Source organism: Diospyros lotus, chromosome 12, assembly GCF_014633365.1.
Source record: "Diospyros lotus cultivar Yz01 chromosome 12, ASM1463336v1, whole genome shotgun sequence".
NCBI classification, from domain to species: Eukaryota; Viridiplantae; Streptophyta; class Magnoliopsida; order Ericales; family Ebenaceae; genus Diospyros; species Diospyros lotus.
Window position 1 is genome coordinate 34,508,575 of NC_068349.1, and position 20,884 is coordinate 34,529,458.

The 20,884-nt window shown below is 35.7% G+C and overlaps 1 protein-coding gene across 3 annotated transcripts in view; it reads right to left on the bottom strand.

Moving 5' to 3' along the window:
* Nucleotides 1-6,301: 6,301 nt before the first annotated feature.
* The window catches only part of LOC127813892 (protein VASCULAR ASSOCIATED DEATH 1, chloroplastic), a 102,455-nt gene continuing 87,872 nt past the window's right edge, over nucleotides 6,302-20,884 (bottom strand). For 2 of the 3 annotated variants that reach the window (XM_052355002.1, XM_052355001.1), the window contains exons 15-18: nucleotides 20,098-20,159; nucleotides 19,966-20,005; nucleotides 19,564-19,865; nucleotides 6,302-6,760 (exon numbers count right to left, since the gene is read on the bottom strand). In XM_052355002.1, coding sequence (XP_052210962.1) covers nucleotides 6,512-6,760; nucleotides 19,564-19,865; nucleotides 19,966-20,005; nucleotides 20,098-20,159 — 653 coding nt within the window. In that variant the 3' untranslated portion in view covers nucleotides 6,302-6,511. The remainder of the gene's footprint in view (nucleotides 6,761-19,563; nucleotides 19,866-19,965; nucleotides 20,006-20,097; nucleotides 20,160-20,884) is intronic. The other variant, XM_052355003.1, reaches the window with a different exon arrangement.

Genomic DNA, 20,884 nt, shown 5'->3' on the forward strand with positions numbered 1-20,884 from the left:
CTCTATACCTTGTGAAGTCTACTCCTAACAAACTCTACTTACTTGAACGATTTTTTAGTTTCAAAATTGAACCCTCTAAGGACTTAGATGAAAATCTAAATGGTTTCAATAAATTGGTTCAAGATATAACAAATTGTGGTGAAACAGTGTCTGAAGAGTACAAAGCCGTTATTTTATTGAATTCCATACCTGAAACCTATAAAGAAGTTAAAAGTGCAATAAAATATGGTAGAGATACATTGTCACCTGAAATTGTTATTGATTCTCTTAGAAGTAGAGAAATGGAACTAAAAAATGAGAAAAGAAATGGTGAAGTTCATATGGTAAAAGGTAGGGGTAGATCACAGTTTAGGAATTCTGAGAAGAATGGCAAGCAAAAGGGTAGAAGTAGGTCTAAGTCCCAAGGAAAAATAAAAGGGAGAAAATGTTATGGCTGTGGAAAGCCTGGGCACTATATAAAAGATTGTTATATAGAAAAGAATAAACAAAATGAGAAGGAAAATAATGAGGCAAATGTAGTGTCTTCTGAAGGTGAGTCTGGTGAGGTTTATATGTTAGTAAACTCTGATTCACCTGAAATTAATTTGTCTGTGAACACCTATTTGCATGAATGGATTGTAGACTCTGGTGCTTCATTTCATGTTACATCTCGAAAACACTGGTTTGCACATTTATATGATTCTGATAATGGGCATGTTGTTACTTGTGATAATGTGGCATACAAAGTAGCTGGTGTAGGAGATATAACTGTTAAATTTGAAAATGGCTATGTGCTAGTATTAACTGGAGTTAGATATATCCCTCAAATGAGTAGAAATTTAATTTCTGTTGGGGAACTAGAAAAATTGGGGTTCACAGGTGAGATTAAAAATGGGATGATCCAAATGTTTAAGGGTGCACTTAGGGCTTTTAAAGCTGTAAGGAAAAATGGAATTTATTTAACTAATGTACAAGTGTTAAGTAATATAACTCCCACTGTTGTCTCTCTTAACACGGATCACACACAAAAATGGCACAATAGGTTAGCACACATTAGCTTAAAGGGTCTCAAATATCTGAGTGATAAGGGTGTTTTTGGTAAGGATCAAGTGTCAGACCTGCCATTCTGTGACTTTTGTGTCCTAGGTAAACACCATAGACTCTCCTTCCCCTCTAGCAATCATAAAACGTCTAGAATCCTAGAGTATGTTCATGCAGATTTGTGGGGACCAAGGTCTAATCCTACTTTTGGAGGAAATAGATACTTCCTATCTATAATTGATGACTTCTCTAGGCGTGTATGGGTATATCTTTTAAAAGAAAAGTCAGATACATTTTCAAAATTTAAAAGATGGAAAATACAATTTGAAAATCAAACAGGGAGAAAATTGAAATATTTAAGAACCGATAATGGCCTAGAATTTTGTAATTCTGATTTTGAAAACTTATGTGCTGAAAGTGGCATAACCAGGCATAGAACTGTACCCTACACTCCACAACAAAATGGAGTGGCTGAAAGAATGAATAGGACTTTGTTAGATAAAGTTAGGTGCATGATGCTAGGGTCAGGTATGCCAAAATCATTTTGGGGAGAAGCTATAGTGACTGCTTGTTATTTAAGTAATTTGACACCTTCGGTGGCTTTAAGTGGTGATACACCCTATGAGAAATGGTATGGAAAATGTGCAGATTATTCTGTTTTAAAAACCTTTGGTTGTGCTGCCTTTATACATCAAAATGAGGGCAAATTAGAACCTAGAGCTAGAAAGTGTGTCTTTCTAGGGTATCCCGAAAGAGTAAAGGGATATAGGTTATGGGATAGAAGCCAAAAGGGTGTAAAGATCATAATCAGTAGGGATGTCACCTTTAATGAATCGGAAATGCCATGCCTTAAGGAAGACTCAAACTTAGAGAATGAAAACAAGCTAGAAAACACTAAGAGCAAGGTGGAGAAAGTTAGTACTTTTATCCATAATACCCCAAATGAGGTGGAGAGTAATGCACAAAATCAGGTTAATAAAAATGAGAGTAAGCTAGAAGAAGAAACAGAAAGTCCAGATTCCCTAAATGACTATCAATTAGCAAGAGATAGGGAAAGAAGGCCACAAAGACTCCCTAAAAGATTGGAAACTGATTTTAGCATTGGGTATGCTAGCTACCAAGATCTAGTAGATAAAGAGCCAAATACTTAAGAAGAAGCTATTAAAAATGAAAATGCTAAAGAATGGATTGGTGCAATGAAAGAAGAAATGAGTTCACTTCATAAAAATCAAACGTGGGAATTAGTCCCTAGGCCTAAAGACAAATCCTTAGTGGGTTGCAAATGGGTTTTCAAAGTAAAAGAAGGGGCAAGTGGGGCTGAACCAGTAAAGTTTAAGGCTAGGTTAGTAGCCAAGGGTTTCACACAGAAAGAAGGAGTAGATTACTATGAAATTTTTTCTCCAGTTGTTAAGTATACCACAATAAGGGTTATGTTAGCATTGGTTGCTTACTTTAATTGGGAACTAGAACAATTGGATGTCAAAACAGCTTTTTTGCATGGTGATCTAGAAGAAAACATATACATGACTCAACCTAAGGGGTTTGAAGATAAAAATAATCCTAATTATGTGTGTTACCTGAAAAAATCTTTATATGAGTTGAAACAGTCTCCTAGACAATGGTACAAACGTTTCGATAATTTTGTACATTCCATTGGTTTTAAAAGAAGTGCTTTTGATTACTGTCTTTATCTTCAGCATCATGACAATTACTGTGTGTTCTTGCTGCTATATGTTGATGATATGCTTTTAATAGGTCCAGATATAAAAATGATTGATAAGATCAAAACAACTTTAAACAAAGAATTTGAAATGAAAGACCTAGGACATGCTAAGAAAATTTTAGGCATGGAAATCAAAAGAAACAGGTCTATTTCCATTTTGTTTTTGCATCAATCATTTTATATCCAAAAAATTTTAAAGAAATTTGGCATGCATGAGTGTAAACCAGTCTCCTTACCCTTAGCAAGCCACTTTATTTTATTAAGAGATCAATCACCTGCTAATGAAGAAGAAAAAGAGTATATGAGTAAAGTGCCATACTCTAATGTCATAGGGTCAATTATGTACTTAATGGTGTATACTAGACCTGACCTAGCTCATGTAGTTAGCACACTTAGCAGGTTTATGTCAAACCCAGGTCCTAAGCATTGGGAAGCATTAAAGTGGTTATTAAGATATCTGAAGGGATCTTGTGATATAGGTTTAGTGTATAAAATCACAAATGAAGAAGTTAAATTAGAAGGATTCACAGATTCTGATTATGCTGGTGATAGAGATAACAGGAAATCAACTTCCTCTTATGTGTTTACATTAAGTAAATCCTGTGTTAGTTGAAAATCCCAAATTCAGCATATTGTTGCACTATCCACCACTGAATCAGAATATATAGCTGCAACTGAAGCAATTAAAGAATCCTTATGGCTTAAAGGTTTACTCACAGAACTGGGTGTTTTAAAGAGTAATGTAGTAGTTTATTCAGATAGCCAGTCAGCTATTCATTTGTGCAAAAATCCCATGTTTCATGAACGCACTAAACACATAGATATCAGACTCCATTTTATACGTGACATAGTGTCTCAAAATACTATTAATTTGGAGAAAATTATGACTGATTATAACCCCTCAGATATGGGTACTAAGGTTCTCACATTAGCAAAATTTAGGAGTTGTTTATCACTCTTAAATATTGGTAAAATAACATAATCAGTTCTGTGTGAGTGCTGATAAGCTATGTGCTGTTGCTGTGTGCTATTTTTATGCTGAGTGCTATTATATTGCTGTGTGCTATTTATTTGTTTTTTGCTTAGTGCATTATGCGTGTTCTTTGTGCATTCTCGGTGGGTTCCAATTTGCTGGATGTTTGGTATCAAGGTGGAGATTTGTTGTTTGTGATACCAAACATCCCAAGGCTATGATGATCATGTGAGCCACTTTTGTGTGGATACAACCCAATGTGCAAGTCACCAAATAGAGAAGCAAGCCCAAAGGGCCTTTGAGGAGGCAGGGCCAATTTTGGCCCAGCAACTCAAGCCCAAATTGAAGCCCAGCTCGGCCAGCCCTCTCCCAGGTATATAATACTTGTTTCTCGTTTTGTGACCTACTTCTTCTCTGGTCGTTTGCGACTCCGTCCAAAACCCTAGCTTATCCTCTCCTCCTATCTTGCCATTTCTATCTTCTCCGAAAGCCTGGTTCCTTTATCCTCCTTTGACGAATTTTTTGCTGGTTTCGGTTTATCTCTTGATGGCTATAAAACCTATGTGGGTTCGATGGGACGATAGTGTGAAAAAGAAGAGAAACCTAGTTGAACTCGTTGGGTCTCTGTGTGAACCATTTCTGTGTGATCTTCTTGCTGTGTGCTGGTACCGAGCTGGGCCGATTGGACTTCGGTTTGGGAGAGCTTCTCGTTGGTTCGCTGTAGGTGATGATATACAGATCTGAGCCTTGAATAAGCTATAACCTTCATTAGTATTTTAAAGGGAAGTTTAACTTTCTGTTCTTGTGTTTATTGCTATCACTTGTGATTCAATTTGTTCGCTATTAACAGAAAGTGTTTTGGCTTCGTGCAAGATTATTTTCCCAACAAACCTATTTATAAATGATATACTATAGCCCCCAAAATATAAGTCAAGTGGCGAATAAGTAATACGTTAGGGTTAATACCAGTAGATTATGAATTTGATACTCGGCCTAAACAAAGACTGAAAGTCCGCCTACAATTTACTTCATTTGCCGAAATCGAAGATACAAGTAACGGAAGACCGTGCAAGGGCAGTAATCCCAATGATAGGCTACAATCTCAATGGATGGACTTCCTAATTTTGCTTAAAAAAATATTTGTTAAAATGAGTAAGATAAAATTGTATTAAAATAAAATAATGCGAGGAGTCATGACTATGATAGTATCATCTGTGTCGTATCTTTATTGGAAGATGTGCTAAGTAGAGAAGACAATAGTACATGATCTCATTTGCCTCCTCTAATGAAAAAAACACCACATAACTGATAATACCGTCATTAATCATGACTCATAACATTATTCATCAAGATAAAATTAAAATATTTTTCAAGGCAAGATATAGAATTATCAAGATAAAGCTATGAAACATTTCAAAATTTTTATCAAATTATTTGTTAAATTTTTTAGAATGCACTAAAAGATATATGCATCATTTTTTCTTATCTATAAGGTTCAAGATATATTTATTTGAAAGAGGGGAACGGATAAACATATTTGAAAAATAACAGATAAAAAATCACGTGATTTATTTTTCAAGAGCCACCAAATAAATTTAGCAAACACATTGAAAAGAACAAAATTCTAAAATTCTTTTCATCTCTTACCTTTTCGGTCCATATTTTAGTTAACAAACACTATCTTAATATAAAATTATTGAGAGATAGTTCTCAATCAAGCTATCTAGCTTGAATTGAAAACCATTTCCTCCACTCAAATTTTTAACACATGGATTCTATTAAAAAAAAACTCAACAGTAAATAGACGCATTCATCACTTTCAATCTTTAGGTTTAGGTTATTTTCCAAATGAACGTGGACGAAATCTCCATCAACTAACAAAGTATCAAAAAAGGCTCAGTGCTTACAAATATACATGGATGCAGCTTAATCTAACACTCGGTGATTCTTAATGTGTAAATATGCATTCATAAGGATCATATATAGATAAAGACACAATACATACACATGTAAATACATATAGCTAATTTTTGGAAAATATTTCCATTTGCAACTTAGAAACCAAAAAATAATGTAAAAACATTTTGAATGTGAAATGTTTAACAGCTAAACATATGAAGCCTCCATTTCACTAATTTCATTCCACTCACTTCTAATACCATTCCATTCCCTTCCCTTCCACCACTAAATCTCTGCCAAACATAGGCTTAAAAAGTAAATCCAAGATTATATAACCTTAGACACTACCACCATTTACTTGGAGTGACATCTAATTTTGCCGCCTCTATTGGCTCAGGTTTCCTAAAACAGGGATCAAAATTCAAAAACTCTACTAGGCATTAATTCTCTGTCCAGACACCATGTGAAGGGCAGGGCAGGGCAGGGCATTCGATCCATTTATGGTCCACAATTGGGTCTAAGTGTACAACTATAGTTTATTCAGAAGTCTCCAAAAACCTAGCAAGAAGTACATGTGACAGTCCTCCCTTTTTTCCCTCAGGGCAGCAGTGTTTAGCCCATTAATTAATATTACTAAAAGAAACTTTAAGGTCTCACCTTGTGATTGCTACAAGATAAAACACAAGTTTACATCCGCAACCAATATGCAGCCTTTTATTGGTATGTAATCTTCAGATTTACAATTGAACTAAGAAACGTAGAAAGTAAGGTTGCAAAACCTAAAAAACACAAGAAACTTGCAAAAGCAAAAGCATATGTTCACCCCAAAATCAAATGAATGATTACATACTTCATCTTTTTTCCAAGCAGGGAAGATTTGCATGTACAATTAGGTATCAACTCCTCTGCCTTCTGAAGTGCTCTAGATCTTTCAATTGTGCATTCAAGAATGCATGCTCCTGCTGCATCTTTTGAAGCAGCTTCTCTATCGTGACCATCTCATCCTTGAGATGATGAATCCGCTTCTCCAGAAAATCCATCATTCCGGGCACTCTTTCACTTGAACTGTATACCGTGCCCATGTAATCTGCTTGAGAAATTAATTGGATTTTTTGTGGTCTAGCTAGTAGGACGACTATGCTCAGCTGCAGCAAATGAAAACCACACCAAAAAAAAAAAAAATGATAATTATAATTTTTATGTGCCGGAAAGTGTTGAGGCAAAATGGAGAAGCAACAAAACAATCAGTTTTCCCCTGTTTTCAAAATTGACACTCGGCTCCATAAACAGATGCAGAACTTTAGTGTGAACAACATATGTTGACAGGCTATTTTAAAATATGGAAGCAGTGCTATTAACAATACATGATAGCTAATTATTGTCAAAGACCAAGAGGAAGTTGTAGCAACATAAAGGTAATCATATCAACTAGCCAGAATGCTGCCATCTGTAAGCATCATAAAAACTAGGTACTGCTCCATAATCAAGCAAAACATAAGTGGCCTTGCAACAGTCTTGTGACACATGCGATATCACAGCATTATGAAAGCCAACGGAGATAAAAATTGCAACAATAGTTACATAATTCTCAAGTTCACTCTATTATTGTGTGATTCCTTTGTAATATAGGCTCCAAATCGATTAAGTTTACCATTGCATGTCATATGTCTGTATCAAGGAACGTAAATTATTGGTACCCCTGGACTACCTCTACAAGTTACAAATAGACATCCAAACTAAAAGCAAGTTAAGATAAAACAAGAGAACGTTTATTTCTTTAAGACAGAACAACATTGACAATGTCAAGGCTTTATTAAATTAACAAGGTTGTTAAGGAATAATTGATATATGCAAAGTCGCTAAATCATAAAGAACGAATTGCATTGTACTTCAGGGGTGGGTAAGTTAAGTAAACAAATGCTGCAGAGCAAAAAATAACTACAGAAAGATTTCCTATACTAATGGACTTTAACCGATACTTCCAAAAGATAAAAATTTGAATTAATTGTCTAGTAATTGATATAATATCAGTCATTTTCTGTTATTATGTGACTTATCTTAAAATTTACTTGTGACATCTGTTGTACGGAATCAAAGCATCATTGTTAGGAACTTAGGATAGATAAGAAAATAGTTCCAATAAGTCCACACAATGAAAGAATGAAAAATGGAAAAAACTAAATGGTTAAAGCATGTCAAGTTTGGTCCAAGATCGCCCCAGATGATATAATCTATTCTTTGGTACATAAATACAGGATGCTACAAATATGACAAGGCAAATTAGTTTTTGATCATATAGATTACTACATGATACCAGCTCATCTATATTGCATCATATCATCCTATGGATGCTTAAACTTGAAATTTTATAAATGCACAGACCACCCATTTGGAAAAATTATGGAATTAACATGTTCCTTGGACAAATTAAAGGATGTAATTAAAGGATTAAACCCATTCCCATCAGAAAGTCTTCCTAAGACCAAAAGTTAACACTTAGATTCTTTGAAAACTGGCAAACACAACTAATCCAGAAAACTAATGCTAAATCTCCTGTGTCAATGATGCTAAGCTCCTCCTAAGGACTTTTAATCACACTTGCAAATGGAATGGGGAATTATATGCTTCGAAGCATGTTATTTGCCTTCTCATTTATCCCAAACATGATAAAAGCAAGACAACCCAATGCCTCTCCCCAAAACAAAAAATAAATAAGAGTAAAGCCAACAGTCTGTCTAACAGCCTGCCAGCATTAAACTCCAGATTCAAAAAGGATTGGAGTTCAGATCGGGCTTGAAATAAATATCATTATAAAACATGTGAAATATTTCAATGGTCTGATTTCAACAATATATCCACAGGGGCAACTCCTTTCTTTTATGCATTATTGTTGCATGGGGAAGGATAAGGTTATTCTGTCTGTTTCCCGTTATATTTGCCACTCTTTACCCTGTTCTTTTTGTTTATGCATGCCAGTCACAGTTCAGTTTATTTGCCACTCCGCTGCAACGCATGCCTGTCAAATGTCATTCAACACCTCTATCCTTGTCTAGCTTTTCTGTTACGTATTACTAGATCATTAGTCTTATGTTCATTACACTACAAAACATGTTAGACATTGCTGCATCAATGTCTATTTTGTTCTTCTGAATAACTAAAGCTGGTAATTTTCATTTATATTTAACAAATGCCTACTATTCCAAAGTGGCAACAAAATAGGGTAGAGACCAGAGAGACAAACGACATGCGCAATTCCTTGGTTTGTCAATCAGCCGTCTGCCTCGTCAATATTTTCTCAAAAAATATTACAAAGTGTCGGTATTATCATGTAACGCATTGTGCCAAATAGTTATACTTCTATAATAATCGATATAACTTCAATTTTTTAGTTTTCTCAAATAAAAATACATTTTTCAAATAATTAAATATCATGTTTCTGGAGGTCAAGTTTCTGATCATTCTCAGACATGGTACTCTGGGAAAAGATTGCTAGACCTATGGTGTGCAAGAATTAGCAAGACACGTCGAAAATTATATGGTACAAATTTATCACAAAATTAAAGCATTAAGCATGAAACATAGAAAATGCAGGAGAGGAGATGTTACTTGAGCTTAGATAAAAATTTAATTTATCAAAAAATTAAGAAAGCAATGAAAAATGAATTCTAATAATGCATTATTTTATATTACTACTGCTCAATGGAGGTGCCAAAACCAACTTGGAAATGCAGGAAAGGAGATATTACTTGAGCTCAGGCATAGATTAATACAGTTAGCTTATTTCAAATCATCTGGAACCAAAGTCAAAACATATTTGAAGTACATTAATTTGGTCAGTTCAACATTGGCGAAGCAAAAATGAAGTAGAAATTGGCTTCATCTAATAAATAAGCTTAAGTTTCTCTTCAACTTGAAGTTCATTTAACTTTCTGCCAATTGTGTTTAAGCAACACACTACTTAATTTTGCCGCATCTGCCACCATCACGTGACCAAATACTATTTCAAAACAGAACCAACTAATTTGCCATCAAATTTATCTTACAGGGGAAGACAGATTTTCTTGCAGAGGGTCAAAGATATCTGCCAACTTAACCATGTCTTAACACCAGACAAGAAGGAAAAATTACTTCCTTATTCAAACTGGGCTTGACCAGCAGATGCAGTCATACCCATCAACTGGTCGGTTTGAAGAAAAAATAAAATGACAATATATGGACATGCCCAATTCCCCATGTTTGTTTCACAAAAAATACTTCTATCAGTTTGACCAAAAAAGGTATTCACACAAACACACACACACACACATATATATATGTAATTTGGCTTCCTTGTCATGAATATAATTCAATTGTGCCCATCAAAACCTATAGCAATATTAAAACAATACTAAAATTTTAAAATATCATTCATTTATTAAGTGACAGTTGAAATTACCACTTAACCATTGAGTGCAAAAACTGCTAAACAAGAACAGAATCAATATGAAAATGATAAAAAATCTAAAGAGAACTCTGTTGTGTCACTTGTGTAATAAATCTAATCTAACATATCACTCTATTGAATTTACTCATGCATGTCCATATTCAATTATTCTTTTATAAGAAATCAAACTCAAACAGAAAAATAAATTTGTAGGTAACAGTTGAAGTATAACTTTACAAATGCATCTATTGTACAGCAAGACAACAATGACAACCATTAAACAACAACAAGAAGAGTGATAATTATAGTTATTGAACAGAATTCAAACAAGCTGAGGGATGGAAGGTTTACTCGGGTAAATAGAAGGATTACTCGAGTACTTGGAGAATTTAATCGAGTAGAAAGGAAAACTTACTCGATTAATTGTAAATGTTTTCTCGTCTTGTATTGAACTCAAGATGGGATATATATACATGAGATTTCCTAAAAATATTTCCTCAAATATAGGAATAAATACAGAAAAGAAATTTAAACTTGACTTAGATGATAAAGATGATCAGAGAAATTTTAAATTTGCTGAACTGATCCTATTTTTCTGGAACAACCTTATCTCCTATCTCTTATTTGGAACAACTTTATCTCTTTATCTCTTATCACTTCAGTTTATATATCTCTTATGTCACTTCTTCTTGTAACTGCCCAACAACCGTATCACTCGATTATTCGTCCATGATAGAGATAATCTGGATTTATCTTTTAATTTTTCCAACACTCCCCATCAAACTGGTGAATAGATATATATCATTTTCAACTTACTTCTAATTGATTCAAATCCTTGTCTTGACATAGCTTTTGTAAGGATATCTACTTCCTAAGACTTAGTAGGAATATAGGAAAGATTAATACCTCCATTTTCGATTTTTTTTTTTTGATAAAATGTCGATCAATCCTTACATGTTTCATTTGGTCATGTTGTATCAGATTATTCACAATACTAATTGCTGACTTGTTATCACTGTATAGTCTTATTGAAGTAGATATAGATATGTTTAGGTCCTTCATTAGTTTCTCAAGCCAAATTACCTCATATATATACCTTGAGCAATAGCTCAATATTCTGCTTCTGCACTACTATGGGCTACCACAATTAGTTTCCTGCTTCTCCATGTAACTAGGTTACCCCATAATTTTGTGCAAAAAACAGAGGTTGACTTATTGTCTTCAATAGAACCAGCCTAGTTTGCATCTACAAATCCCATAATTCCTTTGTCCTCACTCTTTTAAATAACAAGTCTTTTCCTGATGTTCCCTTAAGATACCTAAGAATGTGACAAGCAGCATCAAGATGTCTTTTAGTAGGAGAATGCATAAATTGACTTACCACACTCACAACATATGCAATCTCAGGACGAGTGAAGGATAGGTAGTTTAGTTTCCCCACTAAACGTTGATATCTCCCTTTGTCTACTTGATGTTCACTTCTATCTTCTTATTTACACTTCCAATTTTGTTCTAATAGAGTGTTGGTAGGTTTATAGCCAAGTTTGTCTGTCTCCTTTAGAAGATTTAGGGTGTACTTTCTTTGAGAAATAAATATATTCTCTTTACTTCTAACCACCTCCATTCCTAGGAAATCTCTCAGCTTTCCTAGGTCTTTAACTTCAAAATCAATCCTCAACTGCCTCTTGAGATTCTCTATTTCTTGACTATTATCTCCTGTGTTGATAATATCATCTACATATACAATCAAAATTGTCTTCTTTCCATCTGTTGCATGTTTTGTAAATAATGTATGATTAGCTTGCCCTTGTTTGTAGTCAAGTCAGTTCAAAGTTATACTAAATCTCTTGAACCATGCTATTGGGGACTGTTTAAGGCCATATAGGGATTTCTTTAGTTTACATACCTTCTCTTTCTTGTCCTCCATCTCAAAACTAGGAGGTATTATCATGTAGATTTCCTCTTCTAGTTCGCGATTTAAAAATACATTCTTAATATCTAGTTGGTGCAATTCCCAATCCAAATTAGTAGCAAGTGAAAGTAAGACTCATTGAATTTAACTTGGCAACTAGAGCAAAAGTCTCCTCATAGTCTATTCCATAAATCTGTTGTCATGATCCTAGGGTTCTCTCAGGGTTTCAACAAAGAATTAGGGCTGATTTTAGGAAGAATTAGGGCAAAATTGGAGAAAGAGGGAAAAACAGGAAGAGGCGTAAGAAACAAGGAGATCGATAGGGAGACTATGGGGAGAATCAGAGAGAATCGGGACAGAGAAAGAGAAGAAGAGAAGTTGGGAGAGAAACAGACAGATACAAGGAGAGAGAGAGAGAGAGAGTTTGGAGAGAGGAGAATAGAAGTTCGATTGATATTTCTGAATAATGCATCTACAACAACCCTAGTAGCTTTATATAGTTACTTCAACAACTTAATAGAAATTACAAGAAGCAAAATAACTACCACCAACAACTTAACAAAATTAACTACTCCACTGGAGGGACTACACTCAACCCTACCATAAGCTATTATACATCCTAGGGTCCTAACATTTCCCCCCACCTTGAAATATTTCTTGTCCTCTAGAAATGCAAGACCTCACAAGACAACTCTCTAAAAGATGGAGTAGTAGTGTTGTAAATAGCTTAAGAACATTATAGCTTCCCAATCTTAGCTCTTTTTTCTCTATCTCTTCCACAACTTGGATGGAGACATCTTGAAAAACCTCTGTATACATAACAAATTTGCAATAGCTCTCATGTACACCTCAACTGGAACACAATTAGAATCAATCAATCTTTGTTGGTCATAGTGAGCAGTTGAAACCTGCAAACTGCTATTCTCACCAACTTTCCCCATCACAGCTCCTTCAATGTGGGCTGGATTGAGTCCAGAGGATTGGCTACCTGTGACCACAACTTCCTTTAATATTCATCACCATCTAGGGACATTAAGGATGGTAGACATGCATCCTTAGCGGTAGTTAATGGATTCTAGACAGACCAACTGCCATCCTTTCTTGCAAAAATATCTGCAATAACTTTTAGATGCAGCAATGGAGAAATGTGGACTCACCTCGGATACTCAGACAAAAGTTGTTTGAGAGCATCAGAACTAGGAGTTGTTGCGACACCAATCCTAGTCATCAATCAATCCTTCAATACAATAGACAAAAATCCTAATTGGTCAGCTAGAATAAGAACAAACAAAGCACCAAGAGCTTTGTTCTACACAGCAAAACTTTTGGCTTCTTTAGCTATTTCCCTTAACTGAATTCTCATTAGAGATTTATTTGTTAACGCCATGCTCTTTGGCATCTCCAGAACTGTATTTTGCTTTACTAACACAAAATACCATAACCCTCCTTGAGAAATTGAATTCTTAAAATTGAATTGTCCAACTCATGAAATACCTTGTTTCCAACCATAAAGCCTGCTTTAGTTCTTTTCCATAGCTTTCCTCCAATTACATGTCGTCTCCATATTTCCTTATCAAATCCATGCACCTTCACAACATTAGACAATATGAGGATATATCTCCAATCATACCATTTCCAATGATGGTAAGGGACACAAATTTCTTTGCCAGCCAAGAGACTACAGCTCACCAACTGGAATTTGAATAAACAAAACAACAAAAAACTCTTCCTCTTGAGTTGTTTCCTGCTCGCTGTCGTACACCCAAGATTTATATTCAACAAATTTCTCCTCCAATGACGTCCTAGTGACTATTCATGCAACTACCATTCCTATCCGGACCTCTTGATTGCATAGGAAGGGATGAGAAAGTTCCATAAGTTCCTCAATAGTTGAAACATAGCCTCCATCACAACCTTCATCCCCAACATGATTTATAGCCAGAATATCTAATGAATCAATATTCTTGTCCAAAAAATCAAATGCATGAAATCTATCTTCATCGCAGTTCTCATTTCCAATCTGATTTATAGCCTACATGTCAACTGAATCATCAGCTTCCTGCAATTGTAAAATGTGGTCTACATGGATTTCCTTGTCTGATCTTCTCTTCATCTCCAAAATCTTGAATTACCATTGATTGGTTCACTTCAGTTTGTTCCTCATATTCTTGTAAATCAGAATCCTGCGGGAGAGCTCTACCACCAACTTCCTCACCATTGACTGATTTTTCAGCCTAAACTTCCTGATCAAATGTAGGTAATTCAGTAACATCTTTTTATTTCTGTTCACCGGAATATTTACGGTCATTCAATCTTGATGATTGATTGTTTGAATCAATCATCTCTTGATTAGAACTTCCAAGATAGTTATCTGAAACATCTTTTCCCGACTTGTAGAAGAATTCAGCTAGAATACTGAACTAATACCTCTTAGACAGCATTATGAAAAATTCCTGCATCTACTCGCATATCACACTACCTATTTCCATTGCATTCGATTGTTCGCATTATCAAACTTCTTTTCCATCACCTCTTACAGTCAGTCTAGTCCTTGCTATCAAAATTTGATCAAGAATTTCTGATCAATTGCTCTACTTCACTTAAATTATGAGCCGAGTATTGTTGTGCTCTGCTTCTTGTGACCCAATCTATCTCAAACACCTGGTTCGCCAGAATTGCTTGACCTTGCTTCGCTATCTCGATCGCGAAAATTCACCGAAGTCCACTATAGTAGCCGAGTATCAGCCTATGAATCTGCCTCTTAGGATTGACCACCTCACCAATCAACGACCTTCAATTTTCGATCGAAATAAACTGCAAGGTGATATATCCAATTCCACCTCCTAACTTGTTTGCTACAACAGTTTCCTATACTTGTTGAAATCATCATCAAAATTGCCTCGAATCTGTCTCTAAATTTCGCCGCTAGGATTGTCGAAATTTGCACAAGCAAAAGAAATCAAAGGCTAATTGCACTGATTATGATCGTAGTGAAATCAGCAGTCAGAAATCGCTTGGACTGCTTCGCATCTTCTGCCGCTTGATAATCACCACTAGATTAGATGCATGAAGTCGCAGCTAGGAATTGCCTCTGAAAGCGATTCTAGAGCTCACATTCAACAACCTAAACTGGCCTCCGAGACTGCTCTAGAAGTTGTCGGAATTCATTGCTGGAGTCGCTTACTCTACTTCGGCGTTCAAAAAAAGTCGGATCGGAATTGTCGTTGAAAATTCGTAGGAGTCACAGCCAAGGATCTAGGGCTCGATGTCGCCTTCCAATTCGAACCGAGAGGTGATCAAAAATTGCCTAGCTCAGCTTCGTAGGATCTGCTAAGGAATACACCTGTCTCCACAACTAAGGTTGCCTTTACACGCCTTCACAACCTAGACTTTAATCATTGCTAAAACTTCCAGATTCTTAGCAAAGAATTCCTTCGTCGGAATCATTGAAACCGATTCCACCTGCAAAATCTGAACACGAACTTCCAGAATTCACAACAGAGGAACGGTAGACTCTGTTCACCTTCAAATCAAATCGAAATCACAGTCAAGGATTAATTGCCCTGATACTAAATTGTCATGATTCTAGGGTTTTCCTAGGGTTTAGATGAGCATTAGGGCCGATTTTACGAAAAATTAGGGCATAATTAGAGAAAAAGAGGGGGAAACAGGAAAAGGTGGTAGAAACAAGGAGAATAAGGGAAAATCATAGAGAATTGGGAGGGAGAAAGAGAAGGTGGGAGAGAAACAGATAGATACGAGAAAGGGAGAGAGAGAGAGAGAGTTTGGAGAGAGAAAAACAAAAGTTCAATTGATATTTTTGGATAATGCATCTATAACAACCTTAGTAGCTTTATATAGCTACTTCAATAGCTTAATAGAAATTACAAGCAGCAAAATAACTACCACTGACAAATTAACAAAATTAACTACTCCTGAGGGATAATGATGTAGGCTCACCTACAACTCACTATAAACAAACACACTCGAATATGGATTGCACTAAGAAAACGAACGTCTTTCTTATTTCACAAGCAACCAAAAACTCCACAATGCGAATAGATGTCTTTAACTAGGCGAAAACATAAAACCTACTGGGCCAGCAGTCCCTTAACGGGCTAGGCTTACTAAATAGAAATAAGAAACGTTTAAAATAATGAACTGCTTACTAAATAGAAATAAGAAACGTTTAAAATAATGAACTAAAAACACAAAACTGCAATTTTGACACTGTAAATGATCTCAAATGGCCAAAATCCATCATACGTCACGATAGAGCAATGAGTTAGATGCATCTCATCGCGAGCTTTCCGAAATGGGGTCATGGGCCCAAAACAGACACCGTATGCGAAAGTTACACCCATTTCTTCGAACACCGACCATCGTATCATTCCAAGTATACAAGTGCTTGTTCCTCCACATTAGACACATGAACCTCATCAGATAATCTGCTACACTCAACTCTACTGTAAACTATTATAAATCCTAGGGTCCTGACATCTATGTGAAGCCCTAAGTTATTAGTCTAGCCTTGTATTTGTCAATGCTTCCATCTGACTTATATTTAACCGTAAGCACCCACTTGCTGCCAACTACCTTCTTGCTCTCAAGTAATTCCACAATATCCCATGTGTTATTCTTTACTAGTGCTTGCATTTCATCCATAATTGTTGCCTTCCACCTTGAGTCCAATGGAGCACATTATATATCTCTAGGAACCTTGATCTCATCAATGCTAACAATGAATGCCCTGAATTGTGGAGATAATTTTGAATATATCAAGTGATTAGAAATAGGGCATTTAGCACATGATCTTACCCCTTTTCGAAGTGCTATTGGTACCTCCAAATCATCAATTTTTGCGGATACCTCTTCCACACTTTCATTCACTGGTTTTGACTCCAGATTTGACAATGGACCTTGCTGAAGACTACAGGCCTTCTAGAATAAACCAATATTGTTTTTTTAGGAAATTGTTATCCCCCTTGATTGGTCACCTAGGTTTGGGTAGGAATAGTGATTGTTTTAGCTATTTCAATTCAAATATCAGCTTGTAAATGAGAAGTAAGAATTGATGTAGGAAGAGAAATAGTAGGATCCCAGTATTGCTCTGTACTAGAAATATCCCCATCTAGAGAGATATTAGGATAAAAGGGTTGATGCTCAAGAAATGAGACATCACATGAAACAAGGAAATTTTTGGGTGCAAGGACACAATAACACTTGTATCCTTGTTGGGTAGGAGAACAACCAACAAACACACATTTAAGAACGTTAGGTTCAAGTTTGGAATGAGAAGGATGATGATTATGAACAAAGGCAGTACACCCAAACACTTTTGGGGGAAGAGAATTAAGGAACTTGCAATTCCTCTGGATCTAGGTCTTTGCATAATCCTGAAATGTAGTAAAGACAATCCTTCTCAGCACTACCAATTATTTTCCCCAAAGACAGGTCCTGAAATTCACAGTGAGATGGACAAAAATGTCACCATATAATTCATGTCTCTGGTTAGCTTATTCACAGATAATAAATTGCATTTCAAGTATGGCACATGTAAAACAGATTTTAAGGCTAAGTTTGCTAAATAAACTAATCCTTGCCCTTTAGCCAGAGATATTGTACCATCAGCCATTGAAACTGTTACATCCCAATCACATGCCTCATAGGTCGATAAGACATCAACTAAACCTGTCATATGATTCGATGCATCTATATCTACAATCCAAGAGTATGTCGTAAGTTTTTGAGAAAGTAACGACTGTTTTGGAGTACCTTGTTTGGCAAGGGATGCTATTGGTTTAGGAGTTTCTGTAGGATCAAATGTTTTTGACAACTTTGTCTGATTTAGTAACTACTGCAAAAGCTCCAATTGATTTGCAGATAAAAGTCAAATTGGTGGACTTCCTACTTTCTAAATCTACCATATAGGCGGATTGGGTTGACTTCCTTTGATTTTTAGATTTCCAATTTGTTGGTTTGCCATGGATTTTCCAGCAAGTCTCTCTTATATGATATGATTTGTTACAGTGGTCACACCACTATTTGTCTTTTTGGGACTCACCATGTGGTAAGGCAATAGCCTTCATCTCTGAGGTAGCAAGAGCTGAATTTTGTGGGCTGACATCATTGTTAGAAAACAAAGATGGATTTAGCATTACCTTCTTCCGACTTTCCTCTCGCCTTACTTCTACAAAGACTTCTCGAATGGATGGAAAAGGTTTAGCTCCAAGTACTCAAATATGCCCTCCAATTCGGTGTTTAGACCATGAAGGAAGTCAAATATGCGTTCTTTTTCCAATATCTTGTTGTATTTTACTCCAACCTGAGGACATTTCCAACTAATCTCATAGAATAGATCAATTTCCTGCCATAACTCGATCAAAACATTGTAATACTCAGTGACTGAGAGATTGCCTTGTCTTCTTGTTCGGATTGCTGATCAGATCTCAAAGCATTAGGAAATATTCTCCATGTCGAAGTAAATTTCCTGCACTGCTTCCCAAATTTCTTTAGCCATTTTGTAGAAGAGATATGTGCTCCCAATCTTTGGCTCCATCAAGTTTATTAACCAAGCCATGACAATGGAATTCTCAGCATCCCAAATACTGTAGGTTGTTGCTTCAATATCAAGCATAGGTGTTTGTTGCTCCTGTAAGATATCAAACTTTTCCTTTACCCCTGATGACTAACAAAACTTATTGAAACCATTCTCTAAACTTGGTTCCATTTAGTTTGTGCTGAATAATTTGAAGAGAATGGTTGTCAAGGGATATTGAAGCAACAGGCATCTGTGTAACTCTAACTGGAATGGAACCAATGGTAGATGTTTCACTAGTTGTCACCGTTGATTGATTTTCAGCCATTATTTGCAACTTAGACCTCTACAGGAACTGGTGGCTCTAATACCATGAACAAAATTGAAACAAGTCGAGGGATGGAGGTTTTACTCGAGTAAATAGAATGATTACTCGAGTACTTGGAGAATTTAGTTGAATATAAAGGAAAACTTACTCGATTAATTGTAAATGTTTTCTCCTCTTGTATTGAACTCAAGATGATATATATACACAAGATTTCCTAAAAATATCTCCTAAAATACAGGAATAAATACTAAAAACAAATTTAAACTAGACTTAAATGATAAAGATGATCAAAGAAATTTTAAATTTGCTGAATTGATCCTTCCTGTTTTTTTTGGAACAGCGTTATCTCTTATCTCCTATCTCTTATCTGGAACAACTTTATCTCTTTATCTCTTATCACTTCAGTTTGTATATCTCTTATCACTTCTTCTTGTAACCACCCAAAAACCTTATCACTTAGATTATTCCGCCATGATAGAGATAATCTAGATTTATGTTTTAACTTTTCCAACAGTTATCAGTATGGCATTTGCATAGTTAAGCAGCAGTACATATTAGATTGGCTCAAACAAGAAATCTAAAAACAGAAACACCTTAAAGGCAAGAACAACTTCAGACAAGAAAAAGACAGCTAAACTTGCAATCCGTAAAAAGAATATGAACTATTAATCTATATGAAAGAATAACATAACCCAATTACTTTAAGGTAAATCTGAAACATATATGTACCAATAAACAAGTGCTTACCTGCATCAAAAGGAGAATCACAGCAAAGGCGATCACTATAAGTAGTGGAACTTGGCTTTGAGATTTCAGTGATGAATAGAAATTCGCCATATAATCTCTAAATGAGGATGCAAGTGAAATGACACCACTTGAGTTCTCTTCCATAGGGGGATCACTAACTAGTCCACTAGCTTCACTAGAATTTGGCAATGTCTCTGACACCCTTAAGTCACTCGCTGCCATTGAACCTCCCAAAGGTTCCACAATTTTAGCCTGCCTTGCTTCACCAACTTGAACAATCCTCAAATCATCTGATGGGCCTACTGTGAAGGAGGAGTGAGTTCTCCTTGAATCGTATCACCTAAAGCATGAAAAATATAGTACAGTAACTAGTTGCATACAATTATCACTTTACAATCCTACCTTGTTTTTCAAGATTCTTTTGCTTCAACAATTCATGTGCCTGTAAGAAAATAGAACATATGAGCCATTGAAAAGACAATCAAATCCTATTGTACAGCAAATCAACAGACATGAAAGAAAAGGAGTACATACGGTTTTAATCCAAACTGCATAAGCATCTCGACATTCTTCAACTGTATTCTGCACTATCTTCCCTGCAGAAGAGTTCACATACCAACATTTTCCAAACCAAGATTCAAGATAAGGCAATAAGAAATTTGATTTGGATTTCAAATTTAAAGAATTGCAACACAAAGGGAAAAGACATGGCCAGTACGCTATAACCAGTCACTAAAAGCATGGCAGGAAAGGAGTTGAGAAATTCAGCGATGCTGGAAAAGAAAGCAGCCTAGCCTGCAAATGCTCTCGTCTACCTAAGTGCTTGACAAGAAAAAGTTTATCCTAGGAATGCTGTCAAGGATATCAGAGAGTAAATACCCATCTGGGGTATGAAAAGATTTAACACATAAAGCTTCATAGAGAAAAATCAATTTTCACATACTAAGGTGGCATCTGAAAAAATTCAGAACATGAACATTATAGAGAAAAGTCAGTTGCAACTATATCATTCTAGTCGTGAGAGCTTCATCATAGTTGTCAAAGATTCCCAGGAGACAGGTGCACCGCTGTGCACCTCAGTAAATGAGGCACATGCATAGGCTCGGAGGTGAGTACCTCATTTTTATTTTATTTAACTGTTGGGTTGTAAACTTAATTGCAGAAAATTAAATCTTGACCATTGATTTTCTGCAGTTTAAGATATTAAAAGCAAAAAGGAAAAAAAAAAAAGCACCCTACAAACTTAAAACATTTGTAACAGTGGACTTTTGGCCTTTCAAGCAAGAACTTTCTTCTCTTCTTGCACACGTAATTTGAAGAG